General features: G+C 40.2%; 8 protein-coding genes across 8 annotated transcripts; 5 read left to right on the top strand and 3 right to left on the bottom strand.

Moving 5' to 3' along the window:
• Positions 1 to 229: 229 nt before the first annotated feature.
• On the top strand, positions 230 to 1486 carry PAS_chr2-2_0221 (Nuclear encoded protein required for translation of COX1 mRNA; the record flags this gene model as incomplete). The annotated part of the gene is made up of 1 exon (XM_002491930.1): positions 230 to 1486. The coding sequence occupies one exon, from the start codon at positions 230 to 232 to the stop codon at positions 1484 to 1486; it is 1257 nt and encodes a 418-aa protein (XP_002491975.1).
• Positions 1487 to 1537: 51 nt separating this feature from the next.
• PAS_chr2-2_0222 (Hypothetical protein) lies at positions 1538 to 3634 on the bottom strand (the record flags this gene model as incomplete). Its single annotated transcript, XM_002491929.1, has 1 exon — positions 1538 to 3634. One exon carries the CDS (start codon positions 3632 to 3634, stop codon positions 1538 to 1540), a length of 2097 nt encoding a protein of 698 aa, XP_002491974.1.
• Positions 3635 to 3867: 233 nt separating this feature from the next.
• On the bottom strand, positions 3868 to 5838 carry PAS_chr2-2_0223 (Hypothetical protein; the record flags this gene model as incomplete). Its single annotated transcript, XM_002491928.1, has 1 exon — positions 3868 to 5838. The coding sequence occupies one exon, from the start codon at positions 5836 to 5838 to the stop codon at positions 3868 to 3870; it is 1971 nt and encodes a 656-aa protein (XP_002491973.1).
• Positions 5839 to 6347: 509 nt separating this feature from the next.
• On the top strand, positions 6348 to 6842 carry PAS_chr2-2_0224 (Component of the TRAPP (transport protein particle) complex; the record flags this gene model as incomplete). Its single annotated transcript, XM_002491927.1, has 2 exons — positions 6348 to 6381; positions 6433 to 6842. 2 exons carry the CDS (start codon positions 6348 to 6350, stop codon positions 6840 to 6842), a joined length of 444 nt encoding a protein of 147 aa, XP_002491972.1.
• Positions 6843 to 7884: 1042 nt separating this feature from the next.
• Positions 7885 to 10689, top strand: PAS_chr2-2_0226 (Hypothetical protein; the record flags this gene model as incomplete). The annotated part of the gene is made up of 1 exon (XM_002491926.1): positions 7885 to 10689. The coding sequence occupies one exon, from the start codon at positions 7885 to 7887 to the stop codon at positions 10687 to 10689; it is 2805 nt and encodes a 934-aa protein (XP_002491971.1).
• An 87-nt stretch (positions 10690 to 10776) lies between these two features.
• On the bottom strand, positions 10777 to 11808 carry PAS_chr2-2_0227 (Subunit d of the five-subunit V0 integral membrane domain of vacuolar H+-ATPase (V-ATPase); the record flags this gene model as incomplete). The annotated part of the gene is made up of 1 exon (XM_002491925.1): positions 10777 to 11808. One exon carries the CDS (start codon positions 11806 to 11808, stop codon positions 10777 to 10779), a length of 1032 nt encoding a protein of 343 aa, XP_002491970.1.
• A 216-nt stretch (positions 11809 to 12024) lies between these two features.
• Positions 12025 to 13275, top strand: PAS_chr2-2_0228 (Hypothetical protein; the record flags this gene model as incomplete). The annotated part of the gene is made up of 1 exon (XM_002491924.1): positions 12025 to 13275. One exon carries the CDS (start codon positions 12025 to 12027, stop codon positions 13273 to 13275), a length of 1251 nt encoding a protein of 416 aa, XP_002491969.1.
• Positions 13276 to 13562: 287 nt separating this feature from the next.
• Positions 13563 to 14105, top strand: PAS_chr2-2_0229 (60S ribosomal protein L6; the record flags this gene model as incomplete). The annotated part of the gene is made up of 2 exons (XM_002491923.1): positions 13563 to 13571; positions 13638 to 14105. 2 exons carry the CDS (start codon positions 13563 to 13565, stop codon positions 14103 to 14105), a joined length of 477 nt encoding a protein of 158 aa, XP_002491968.1.

Below are 14105 nucleotides of genomic sequence, written 5' to 3'. Positions count from 1 at the left end.
CTGCCTCAACTTATTATAACGATGGTTTATAATTGAGGATTGAAAGATAGATAGGCAAGAAATCGAAGGCCCCATATTGCTCACGTGATAGATTGTTCTTTTTTTGCTCCCTTGACTTTTCTTTCACTCTCCTTCAAGCCTGATTATCCACGACACGACTTTTCGGGCTTTCAATGAAAAAAGGAAAACTCAGTACAAATTGATAACTACAAGCCAACAAATGATCATAATGTTGACACCAACAAGGATGATCAATCGAATGGCTTTTCAATCTGCCTCTTGCCAGACCCGGCATATTGGATCGTTTATACGAACTGTGCTGTGCATCGATCCTCCTAATTCTCCAGATGACCCCACTCCGGAGAACAGATTTCATCCTTGGGAAAGCTCCCCGTCAGCTCAACTGAGAGAAAGAGCTGCCACAATCAGAGCTAAAGCGTTGTGTCCAGTCACTAGTAAGGATATTGAGTTTACTTGTCCCTACTCGGGAATTCCTACACATCATTCCAAAGAAGCTTGGGAGCAAGATCAAGAGTACCATCAATCACACCGTTACAACATTTTGAAGAAAGTTAATATATACGAACATGATCTGAGAAGCGGACGACAATTCCCAGAGTTTGATTTCCCTCAAGAACAGCATCCTGATAAGATCATTAATCTAACAAGTTGGGACACCTATTTTTACACCAGAGAATTCTTCTCTATGGACACCGAGTTTCAATTGGCGGCAGTTACAAAGATGTTGAGTTATCCGATGACTATTGCCTCTCTTTTACATCAATACTCTCCGTACTTGTTACAGCCGAAGGGTCCCGTCACTTTAGAAGGTCTAAAATCTTTGGCTGCTTTGCGTTATACTCTCTACCCAGAAAGTAGATCGTCACCCTTGAAAGACAGACCTATGAGATTTTTTATTCTGGGAGCAAGAGCTGAATCTCAACTTCCTGGCCACGTTTGGAAACAACTTTCGTATCTGTTTCCTGAAACTTCTTTTGAGTTGCATTTCATTGGCCCCGAATGTCTGTACGATAAGGATAAGTCTCAATACGTCTATAACCCCAGACCAGTTGTCCAGAGATATGATGAGAACCTTTGTTATGTTCACCATACAGAATATTTCCACACATTGCATGAGGCTCAAGACTTCTTTCCATATGACCCATACTTAGACTGCTTTTTCTTATTCCACCCTGGTCTCTCTTCCAAAGAAGCCAATGATCAGTGGAAGAAATCAATCCCAGGTTTGCTGGATTCCAAATGTGCAATTTTTGTTACGGGATATCATCAACAAGATATCGATAACGATTATGAGTGGTTGTTGAACAACTACGACAAAGATTTGGATATTTTGTTTGAAAAGAGATCTAACCTATTTGGTTCCACTAAATGGGAGCTAAATGACCTTAACCCCCAAGAGGTATTCCAGTTTAACCAGCAGATATTTGGCTTTAGGGGAAAGAGATATCATGCTACTAAGACATAAATAAAGACTGACCAACATTTATACTGTAAATAGTTTAGAACAATCCCTCCACTACCAAAATTGACTGTTGCTGTCATTTTTAAACATTGATTCAATGTCTCCCTCTAGATACTCGTTATTGAAATCCCATTGGTTGAGGTCTGTGGGCAAAGAAGGAAAGAATGAATTTATATCATCATCAATCTGCTGAAATATGTCGTTTAGGATACGATTTTCATCCGTAGCTTTGCTTTCTTTCCCGGTATCGTCAGAAAGAGGTGGAGCCAATGTAGCGAAGCTTAATGAAGGTCTCGGCTTTGAACTTTCCTCGCATTTTATCGTGGGCTCTTTAAGCACTTCAACTGCATGCTCAGTGCCAAGTTCATCAAGTAGAACCGTCATTGAGTTGACAGATCCATGCTGGGTAAAGTTGTGGCTGACCTTCATCCACTTTTGTACTATCGAAAGTATTGTTGACATCTTTTTGGCAACAAGTGACTTCTTGGAGATAGTCTTCATGATTTGACTGATTCGATCGTATTCCCGTTCCACGTCGATCTCCAAATTCAACTTCTGAGACACAACCAGCAATCTTACCCTGATCAGCGAGACAAGAGCATGCATCGGCCGATAGTAAAAAAATGTGGGGAAATTAGTTGATAGTTCACAAATATTTAAGAAGCTATCAATAATTTTCTCAGCAGATCGGATCAACTTATTTAGTACGGATAAGTAAAAATGGTCTTCACTGTAGTGCAAAAAAAGAGATGTTTGAAATATGACTTTGCATACGATAAAATCATAACAGCACATCAAAACTTGATAATAAATGATGGAAATGAGAAATCTTTGCTTGCAAGATCCTGATAACAAACCACTTGACGCGAGACATTTAGAGATTGCTCTTTCAAATTCTTCACACAACGACTTCAACTGCTCAATGTCCGTAATAAGTGTACCCATCGAAAGATCAGGAGAGAATATGGTGAAGTAGTCATGTCCAACTTTCAAAAACTGTGCATAATATGCCAAAAACTTATCATTTTGGTTTGTCTCTCCCATTAGCAGTAGCTTTACCGATTGGTCAAAACTGTCATTCCATGTAACAACTTTAAAACGAGGGAGAGAAAGAGCTAAAGATGAACAGCAACAGTACACTCCGACATAAGTTCTGATGATTTCTCTCTCCTCTGAACTGTTCTCTAAGACTTTGCTGTTGTTTCTGAACTTCTCATTGCCCAGGTCTAGACACAGGGTAAGATTCATCGCTGTCAATAAGTTAAGCTGGTGTTTGTATGAGCCCCATCTTTTTGGGGGTGAAGACCAAAGTGATAGGATTGTATAGATCTTGATGATGCTTATCGAAATGTCTCCTGTAGTTGTCACCCTTTGCGTTAGATTTCTTTCCAAGTAGTACAACAGTGTGTCATGTAGATCAGGATTATTAAGACATGTAACAGAGATACATCCCAACAATAATAACGGGTCCTTATCCAGAAGAGACTCAAAATCATCTGCATATAGCGAGAGATTCACACAGGGCCAGTACTCCAACATTTCATTGACGAAAAAGCTAAACCGGGTAGAGCACTCCTTCAAAGATATTAGACCTAGTTTGGTAATCTCCCTAACTATGTTGCTTTCAAAGGGGATCAAGGGTAACTTGGGTACTGCTCTTACAACACCTTCCTTCATACTATTGGCACTGGAGGCAGTTTTACCTTCAGAAGAGTTGGTTGCTCTACTTGTAATTTCATGGCTTACTAAGTTTATCATATTAGTTAGCTTCTTCTGAGCCAAAAATAGGTGTGTAGATTCCTTCTCTATTGTTTCTTTGTCACTATGTTCATTCTTCAGGTTATTGAGGGCTTGAAGCCCTAAATCCAGATGTGAGTGCAACTCACTTAAAGCATTTTGCTTCTCCATTGCCTTGATTTTCTTCCTTGGCCTTGGCTTAGCTGTGGCCAAAGTAGGATCAAGCGTCATGGAACACTCTAAGTTGGCTGTATAACAATTCACGCAGGATTTGTAGGAATGGTCAACGAATTTACATCGTATTTTGAGTCGGTGACATCGAGCACATGCCTTCAATTTCCTAAACTCTTCAACAACAGGAGTACTAGGTGATAGAGATGAGCCCGCCTCGTCACTATTCCTTTTATTGTTCATGTAATTCACAGTTATGGAGAGGAACCTCAGAGACGAGACTGGCAAGCTTATCTAAGTAAAATATTAAGCGACTACCCTGTCTGATATGTCAGATTTCGCGAGATAAGAGCGAGTTCGGATTTATCCGGAGTACAATCTCTATAACCTCTATTTTTATTGATATCACTATCTCTATATAAGGGGTAGAAAGGAGGGGAATCTGACACCTGATACATAAGGGGAGATAACACCTTCTAGTATGCATCGAGTGTTAATTTTCTAGTCTCGGTGCTCTTGCTGCAAACGGGGCAGCAATCTGACTCCACCAATAGTTCTCTAATACACTTCTTATGAGAAGCATGGCCGCACCCAAGAATGACACATTCCTCGCTCATCTGATCTAAGCAAATAGGGCACTGAGTTTCTTCCTCAAAGTAGCAAAGCTTCTTGTCGCTTTTTTGAAATAACTTACCGCCGAAAAACGTCCCAGTCACCTCCAGCGAGTCATCAAGTTTATCTAGAATCGAGTAATTTCTTAAACAATCTGTGTTAGCAATTTCTTCCAAAAGCTTTTGAAACACCTTGTGAACTTCTGTTTCTTTTGGAGTTGATACAAATGAGACGCTGGAAGTGTCGTCTATGCTGAAGGTGTTGGGAATTCCTTGAACGATTAATTCTTTTAAATTCGTAGTATCTCTTAATTCCAGTCGTTTGAAGGGTGATTCCGATTTTATCTCTAGATATTGAAGATTCGGAAAACTGCCTGACAACTCGTGTATCTCCCCCAAGTGTATGGACTTGAGATTCTTCAAAGCAATGTCGGGAATGGACATATTGAAAGGTTTTTCGTTTTCAATGTATAATTCCTTTAGGTTTGAACAACTTTCGTCAAAACTAACCGATTCTATGGAGTCAACTCTTTCCCACCTGAAGACAGACAAGAGAGGACAATTCTTGACTGACAAAATGCTCCTTCGTTCAATTCCATAAAGTTCAATCTTCTCCAATTTCGGACAGTTGGATATCTCGATTATTGAACATTCATCAAGGAGACTGATGGTTAGCTCCCTTAACTTTACCTGGTTTGCAACCTTAAGAGAGGGATATCTGCCAAGTTCAAGAGTCAGGAAAGATATCTGAGAAGGCTTGACAAACTCCAAAGGTGTGACAATTGAATTATCACGCAGATTCAGCATGTCTAAGCTAGGTAATTGGTCTAAGCAGTCAATGTAGGAATTAATGCCTGGCATGAACTCACTAAGTATGGTTTTCAAATTTGGAAATCTACTTGGATCACTTAAAACATCTAAAACTTTTTCTTCCAACTTTAGATCTTTGATGTTACTAAGCTGCCCTTCCTCTTTTGAATCTGCATGTTTCGTCTGGTTAACAACAGTTGGTCGAAGAAGAGCTAATGTTACCAGGTGGTCAAGCACAACATTATTGAAGTTGAGCTCTACTAAACAACTGGTCGACATGTTGATACTTGTACATTTGCTATATGTGTTGCAATCAGCATCTAGTCTTGTTTCCTCGTCATAATCATTGATCGCCAAAATTCCAACAATGCTCACTGCAGGGTCTATCTTGATGAGCTTCAAACCTACATTATTTCGAAAGAAAAGACGTTTCAACTTGCGGGGAACCTGAGAACGAATCTGAACCTCAGAGAAAGCCACGTTATCGTAAATAGAAATATCGTTCAGCTGGGGACACATTTCGAGTGGGATTACATATCGATTGTCATTGGAACCATCAAATTTACAGAATGAGACTTGCAACTGGGCCAGCTTGGGACAATGAGAGAAAATATGATCTAACGTTTGCGAGAATGCGTCAGATGACTCAAAGCTTGAGTTGATAGAAAGATTATCCAGTGTGGAGGTTTTTCCGTGGAACAATTCAACTTTGGACAATTCAGAACAGCAGGAAATGTAAATCTCCTTGATATTTGGGAAGGAGCTCGCAAAGTCAATATCTATCTCTTGCAGTGGACTTGTTCGAATACTACCATCGGATAGCATACTTTCAAAACCGATTGAACAGTACGACAGATTGGGGAAAGTGATATCTGGTGGTAGTTCGAATTTAACTATATGTTTACTTGCTACATCCAGTCTTGACACAACTGAAAGGTCCATCTCCCTCAGCTTTGAGACCACTGTCTCCTGTGTAAACGAGGAGTCAATACTAAGCGATGATTCACCTTGATAGTAAAAATTCATTGTACCAGTAAGAAATAGTTTTCAGTGATTGGGAGACTAGAAGTCAGCTGATGATTCACTATTCACGGCTTGAATGGTGGTTGGTTGGTGAGGACACTACAATGTCAATGGGAGAACAGGTAGATAATCCATTTTGGTAATGTACTTTGTTCGTACCTGATCTTTCGTCAAGGGCGGTCTACTTTTTACCAGAAGATTCAATTACGGGGCAGCAGGTTGATAATTGAAATATTGGCAGGACGACCTTTATAGTCAATTTGATGCTACGATGGATAGCACGTTAGATGGTAGAAACTTAGTTCGGTGTGTAATCCAATAGTTGGGACCAGCTCATCTGGGTACCCAGCATTTTTCTGATAAACTTATCAGCTCCGAAGCGTGTGTACCTGAACTTAGTATGATCTTTTCGTGGATACTATTTGCCTCCTCGTCCCTCCCCCTGCCCTCCACTAATTCTCTTTCGAGAAAACCATAACATTCTTCTCTCAGCTATTCACCTATTCACACTCATGATTTACTCGTTTTGGATATTTGATAGACACTGTATGTAGTACGATTTTGTTGTCTTACCTAGCCAATGCTAACTTCTTTTAGGTAATTGTATTTACAATAGGGATTTTGCTCAACATAAGCCCGCATCAAAAGATACTGTGAATAGGAATAACGATAAAGACGAGGCTAAACTTTTGTTCGGTGCAATATTCTCCATGTCAAGGCTAAGTTCGAAGCTAAGCGATGGAAACGTTCTTCAAAGTTTCAGAACCGGAAAGTACAAAGCACATCTGAAGGAAACTGCAACTGGTTTGAGGTTCATTTTAATAAGCGACTCGAACGTTGGTGATCTCAGTGGGTTATTGAATCAACTATACTCAGACTTATATCTGAATACAATAGTGAAGAATGGCTTATCTCCAGTTGATTTCAAAGAGGGGATGGTCATCAAGAATATGTCGTTTATCAATGGCGCTGATGAATTAATTACCCAAAATGGGGACTTTATCTAAATTCTAAATTTTTTTTAAAGGCATGCTTAGCCATTAAACGCCAGTTGATCAATTCTGATGACATCAGCTGACCTCAAACTGTTGAAGAATTGTTTCTTTTTGAAAGCACTGTTGTCTCAGACGATTCATAGTCAGTGCTGCATATGTTGTGGCTAAGACCACTGTTATCCGAGTCCCCCCACTTTCGAAAGAGAATGTTGTGGTGGTGCAACATTGTCTGACCTTTTCAAGCAAACTCCGATCTGCCACCATGGGACTAAATAAGCTGCTGCAGATTATTATCAGCGGTTTAACTATTATTGGCATGTTGCATGCACGCTTCCCGTCATCAAAAAATTTATCCGTGCCTACTTTTTCCATAGAGTGTGACCTGAGTCGTTTACCTCATATGGCTCTTTGCTCGTTGTACATAGATGAACATCTTACTTTTGACAAGTATTGGCATGTTATGATCTGATTTTCCTCGGGGGTGACTACGGGCTATCTGCTGTATAGAATCGTCATTTTTTCTTTTTCCGCCTGAGTCACAGAAAAACAAACTGGTTACCAGATTAGAATTTATTATTGCATAAATGTATGCACAGAAAAAAGGGAAGATCATTTACCCGAGAGTATATCGCGTGGCTGTGGCAGAATCTGGAAAAATAGTCCCTGCGCTATTTCAATCAATTTTTGATACTAAGAAATTAAATTTTTATCAATAGGATTGAATACCAATGAGTATAGTAGCAGTCGCCTTTTTGGGCTTGGTGTTATCTTTTCCACGCTGTAAACATCATTTTTAGCTTCTTAGCAACTTAATGCCATATCATGCAAAGGATCATCTCTCGTGCATGCGGAAAAGCTCATCCGCATCGAAAAACATTAATGCCCCTGGCTTCAAATCGTAATTGGTTCACGCACGTCCAGAATTCTCGGTCCCTAAATACCATCGGAATCGGGTCAATTAGTTCTTTGCTCAGGACTCCAATTTTAAAACCCACAATACTTTCGAAAAACCACATTTTCAATCAATTTACAAACGATACCCATTGATATCTCAATGGAGTACAATTTCCATTTGCCTTTACGGCCATCTCCCTTGTCTCAGCCGGAGCACCATCACTTCTTCTATGTTTCAAATCATGGAAGATTAGATAAGGATAAACAAGAGGCGAAGGACAAGAGGCGAAAGATTAGTCAACACAATACTACGGTGAATGAAAACTATTCAGATAAACAGCAACAGCCAGTTATTGATGACGCTGTGCCTCCAGAACTCACTGCCGTGTTATCTAGTTTCTCACTATTTAAGACAGCACCAACCTCATTCTTCAAAGATTTAACAAAAAAGCTACGACTTGTCCAATACCACCCACAAGAATACATTGTTAGGGAGAAAGAAACTGCGAAGGCCATGTATTGGATTTTAAGAGGAAGTGTAGGTGTAGTTTCCATGGATGGTGAGTCCATCTATGCGGAGCTTGCCGCTGGTAGTTTCTTCGGCGAAATTGGAATTCTTTTCCACCGCCCTAGAACTGCTACAGTTGTTGCTCGTACAAAAGTTCTTCTAGGGATTTTAACAAAAGATGCTCTCTATCAAGTTCTTCCAGGATATCCCCAAATTGAACGGATTATTAGGGATGAAGCTCAAGAACGATTGGCGGTGCAGGAAAAGAAGAAAAGAGCTGGCGTCAGGTCATTCACCACTTCCATTACCCCTGCAGTATTTCCCAGCATCTCTGGAGTTATGGCTTCTGATAACGCTCTTGATAATTCCCCAATACCAGGGCCAAATCTTCCTCCTTTGAGATCTATCCTAAACACGGAAAGATCCTTAGCAGAAGGTCATTTGGATCTAGTAGATCGCTCTTTTTCCATTCAAAGGTTTTTAAAACATCTTCCTGTTTTTGATAATCTTCCTTCTGATATTATTCATGATTTGGCTCTTGCTGTGGAGTTGAAAAAAATTGAAGCTATGAATTTTGTTTTTAAAAAACATGACACAGGTTGCGACATCTACTTCATAATCAGCGGAGAGGTAGAAGTTCTGGATTCTAAGTTTGACAGAGTCCTTGCCAGGCTTTCTACTCCGAGTTATTTTGGAGAAATGAGTTTTCTCAGCCTGAATGATAGCAATAGCCCCAACTTACAACCAACTAGAAGTGCAGATATACGGGCCATTTCAAACACACAATTACTTGTAGTGCCAGGAACAAAGTTAACACAAATAATAGAAAATTATCCTAGTATCAAAGAGGAAATGCAAAGAACAGCTCGAGAGAGGAAGATCAGAAACTATTCCATTACAGCAGGATCTCCACTTGAACATTTGGTCAAGGAAGCAAAAACAGGCAAACTATCAGAAATCCTAAATAATTCTTACGATGATGATCGAGATGATGTTTTACCTATTCTGCAACCCGTATTCAAGAAAAATTTTGGTTGGAATGAGTGGAATGATGGCAAAAGTAACAGAAAAACGCCTTCTCCATCAAGGTCTCCATCCCCTGGGGGGATGCTGTTATCACCTTCACCAAGAGCCATTTCTCCTAATACAAGTGTTCAGTATCCAGTTGCGGACTACAATACCCCAAGAATGAATCCAGTTTTACCATCAATCAACACGTTCCGATCGCACAAGACTCCTACATTTCAATACACCCCACATGCTCATAGAATGAGATTGAACTCCGTCAATGCAGGAAGGAGACACAGTGTCATCAATTCCAATATGGGACCATTTCCAGAAAGCATTCTTTTGTTTATCATGGACCTGATGCCTTTGGATGAACTGATGAAATGCGCCTCCGTCTGTGTTAAATGGAAGCAACTTTCATATCTAAGTGACAAACTCTGTCGTGTTTTGGATTTGACTCCTTGGAACACTTTGATGGATGACGAGATATTAGCTAAGATTACAAAGTTTGTTGGGTCAAGACCCACGCACATCGACATTTCAAATTGCTATCACATCACAGACGAAGGGTTCTCTAACCTAATCAACGAAGTGGGAATAAGAGGATCAATAACGACATTAAACATGAAGAACTGTTGGAACATTAGTGCGATGGCAATCATGGATCTAACTGTGCCAAGTGTTGGACACAACCTCACTAGCATCGATCTTTCAAATTGCCGTAAAGTTCGTGATGTTGTCGTTGAACGATTAGTTGGACACAATGGTAGAAAAAACCCTCAAGCCTCATTATCCACATACGCTGATAATAGCCCATCATTTGGCTGTCCCAAATTGGAACACTTGAACTTGGGTTATTGCAAATATTTGACAGATAAGTCAATGCTACACCTTTCTGAGAATGCTAGTGACATATTAAAGTCTCTGGACCTAACAAGGTGTACCTCTATCACTGATAACGGCTTTTCTTTTTGGTCTGAAACTTTGTTCAGCAAGCTAACAACACTGGTGTTGAAAGATTGCACATTCCTTACAGACAATAGCATAATTTCTCTTGCATCATCGTGCCCAAATTTGGAGCAACTGGACTTGACTTTTTGCTGCGTGATTACAGATGCTTCCCTTTATGTCATACAACAGAATTTTCCATTGCTAACCGATCTTAACCTGTCGTTTTGTGGCAGCGCAGTAAGTGACAACTCTTTGATCGCGTTGTCCAAACTCGAGCATCTGAGTAATCTTAAGATCAAGGGATGTATCAGAGTCACCAGGCAAGGAATAGATATGTTGTTGAGCAACTCCCTAAGTATTAACGACCTGGACATCTCACAGTGTCCCTACAGTAATACTTACATGGGGAAGAAACTAGAACCGTTCAAAAAATCGGCAGGAAGATATGTTTACTTAAAGGTAGCACCATCAGATCGCATTATCCGGGTCGAATTGTGAACAGAAACAAGATTGCGGACAGCTACAAGTATTACACGGAAATGAGATGAATTTAAGGGCTATTCAATTTTGACAAATGATAATTGATTAATAAACAGAAATGTAGTTGTTAATTCTTTCTTTTTGGTTTTGAGCAATGCATTCTGCTATCCATGTAATATTTCTGACTTCTTGTTCTTTAGACCTCACCCATGACCAGATGGTTGAAATGGTGAATTGCTGAGTAAAGGCGTCTCGACAAAGATTCATCTCATGTTGGTAGAAGTGGTCTTCTAAGTTTTTATCATCATCACTACCGAAAAAATCTTTGTATGTTCCCACATTAGAAACGATACCTTTCAGAGTCTCCGAATCTTCAACTCTTGAAAGTTCTAAATGGAAAGGGATCAAACTTCCTAACTGAGGGAATATTTCTAGTTTGACCTCAGGAGTTAACTCAGTACCAATTGAGTTTAGTGTAATATTTATCGCTCTTTTATCGCCTTCAAATTGTAGTAGACGATCCATGACTTCATTTGCAGGACTTGGAAGTGTCTGGCTGAACTTGTAGAAATCCTCCAAGTAGGCCTTGTATAACTTATTTCTAATGATTTCAATATTGAGATCATCCAAATCCTCAGCGCTCAGGCAATCGTAAAAGTAAGGAGCCAGTGGAGTGTCAATCAAAACTGTCTGGTACAAACTTTCAATATCGGTAGCTACACTTAGGGTAGGCAACGTATCAAACCAACCCAAGGGGTGACATCTGTCCAGAATTTCACTACGGTCTCTTTCGTGAATGGTACCAGTGATCATCAGAGCAACATTGTCGATCATGTAACCGTAAGTAATGTAATCCATGAATTTAGCTAGTGAATCCGTAGACTGAGAACGAATGTAGTTAAACTCGTCGTATAACTTATCACTGGCTTTGCGTTGAATCGTAGAAGTTGAGAGTGGCGACGGAACATTAGCCATAAAGTTACCATAATCAGTGGAACTCAGTTGCAGTTTGAGATCTTCCAATGTGTCACATTGGGTTAAATTGATATATTGACTTGACGTTAACAGACCTGAACGATAACCACGTACCAAAGCCTCAATGTAACCATTCTCTATGTTGAAGAACAAACCCTCCATGGTGATTGCAGATTGTAAGTTGACTCGTTATCCTCAAGGTTTGTTTGGCAGCCAAGTTTTTGGGGACCAGCGAATATAAATCCAATTACGGGCGGTACACGAATTTTGTATCCTCCTAGGAACTCCCTTCCAAGCTCTCCTTGCACAGAGCTACAAATAAATCCGTATAGGCTCTGGTTTAGGTAATTTGCAGTCGAGTTCAATCATCATAGCACGATGAAAGCGGAAGACCTAAAGGTTCTCTTGGATACTTTGGCTTCCGACTTGGACCCACAGGATAAACTTCTTCTAGCCAATGCGAATAACCAAGCTGAATTACTCTCCTTCCTCGATGTTATGCTGTCCCAGGATGCTGAGTCTTTGCTGACACCAGCACAACCAAGTAGTTCGTTTGAAGCAAATTCCAAAAATGTCATGGAAGAGCTGGCGGAGCTGGATAATTCACAGAGAGCTCTAGAGAAACAAATTAAAGACCAATTACTGAAAAACATTGATCTGGTGATCGAGAGTAATAATGAGGTCAACCAATATTTGGATTTATTTCAACAGATTGACAGGTCAATCTACGATATGAAAGGACAGAGAGAAGATGAAGAGCTTAAGAATTTGAGTAATTTGAACGTTGAAATCGAAATTTCCTCATCAGTCTTGAACAGTATTGATGATGTAATGGATATCCTGGAGCTACCAGCTTTAACTAATATTTGCATTAAGAACGGGCACTATAGTGAATGTGTGGACATCTCATCCCACCTAAGGAGACTATGTATCCGTTTCCCTCATCTAGAAGTCATGAAAAAGGTCGAAACAGACACTCAAAGCGAGATTACGATAATGATCAACGGTTTACTGAAACTGTTGACTACTAACCTGAAACAGTCCAATGTGGTGAAGATAATCAACTACTTGAGAAGGCTTTCAATTACTAAGAGCGATTCCTCGGAGCTGAATGGACATGACTTGAAAAAGGAAACTTCTGTATTCTCCACCGATGATTTGAAGACAATCTTCTTACACTCTAGATACAACTTCATAATGGAAGAATTAGATGATCTCAAGGGTCTAAAAGATTCCAATCTGCATGAGAAGTACTTGAAGAGGTGTATAGAAGTCATAAGGGAACATTCTTTTGCTACATTGATGTCACTAGAGACCATTTTCCAAGAATCATCAGTTAATGACCGTCAACTAACTGCCATGTTACTCTCGTCTTATGTCAAAGCAATTGCTTCTCGCCTTTGTGACATATTGAAGGAAAGTTTACCCAAAGTTTCTGACCCAATTAGCAAAGATAGTTTACTACTACAGACCCTGTACTGCTCACAATCTTTAGGTAGAAAAGGTTGTGACTTTACTGTCATCCTACGAAAAGAACTGCAACATAATTGCACACCCCCAGTTATTTCGCCTGAGGAGTGGAAAAGAGTAGTACAAAAACAGCAAGATTTGATTCGGACAGTGGAATGATAGCATGATAGCTACTCTGATCTGTACCTACTGAAGGATTGACAGATCTTCTGTGACGGTTGTTTCCAGAAACGGGGTTGAGTGTCGCACTCATAGTTCAGCTCACCCTGTGTATTCCCTTGGTGGGCGATGCGCCTAATAGGACCAGTTCTGCCCACCTCGTTCTGTCGTGGCAGGGAAAATTTTCCAACCATTAACATATGATTGGTGCACTACGTTTTGCACTTCTCACTTCAACGACGTCACCTAAGACCATTGACCTTGGATCTACATATAATTGAGCATAGATGGTGTCTGTAAGTACAAAACTACCCTCCTGGCTAACAAGAAAATAGACTGAATGTGATTATTAACATTTGCAGAGTACAGAGAACAACAACGCTAAGAAGACTCTCGTTCCAGGAACTGTCGTCATCCTCTTGGTAGGCCGCTTCAGCGGGAAGAGAGTGGTTTACTTGAAGACTTTAGAAGACAATACCCTCTTGGTGACTGGTCCATTCAAGATCAATGGTGTTCCATTGAAGCAAGTTAGTGCCGAGCACGTCATTGTCACCTCCACTAAGGTTTCCGTGGAGGGAGTTGATGTTTCCAAGTTTGACGCCAGTTACTTCAACAAGGAAGGTTCTGACGTTTCTGAGGAGAAATCCGAGTCTGATTTCTTTGGTGACGAGACTGAAAAGAAATCTGCTACTCCAGAGCAAATTGAGGACCAAAAGTCAGTTGACAAAGTATTGCTGGAGGAGATCAAGAAGATCTCTTTGTTATCCGAGTACTTAGCCGCTCCTTTCTCTTTGAAGAAGGGTGACAAACCTCATGAAATGGTATTCTAA

The sequence above is a fragment of the Komagataella phaffii genome, chromosome 2 (genome assembly GCF_000027005.1).
Source record: "Komagataella phaffii GS115 chromosome 2, complete sequence".
Classification (NCBI taxonomy): Eukaryota; Fungi; Ascomycota; class Pichiomycetes; order Pichiales; family Pichiaceae; genus Komagataella; species Komagataella phaffii.
Note: the sequence above shows the minus strand (reverse complement) of the source record. Positions and strands in the feature narration are given on the sequence as shown.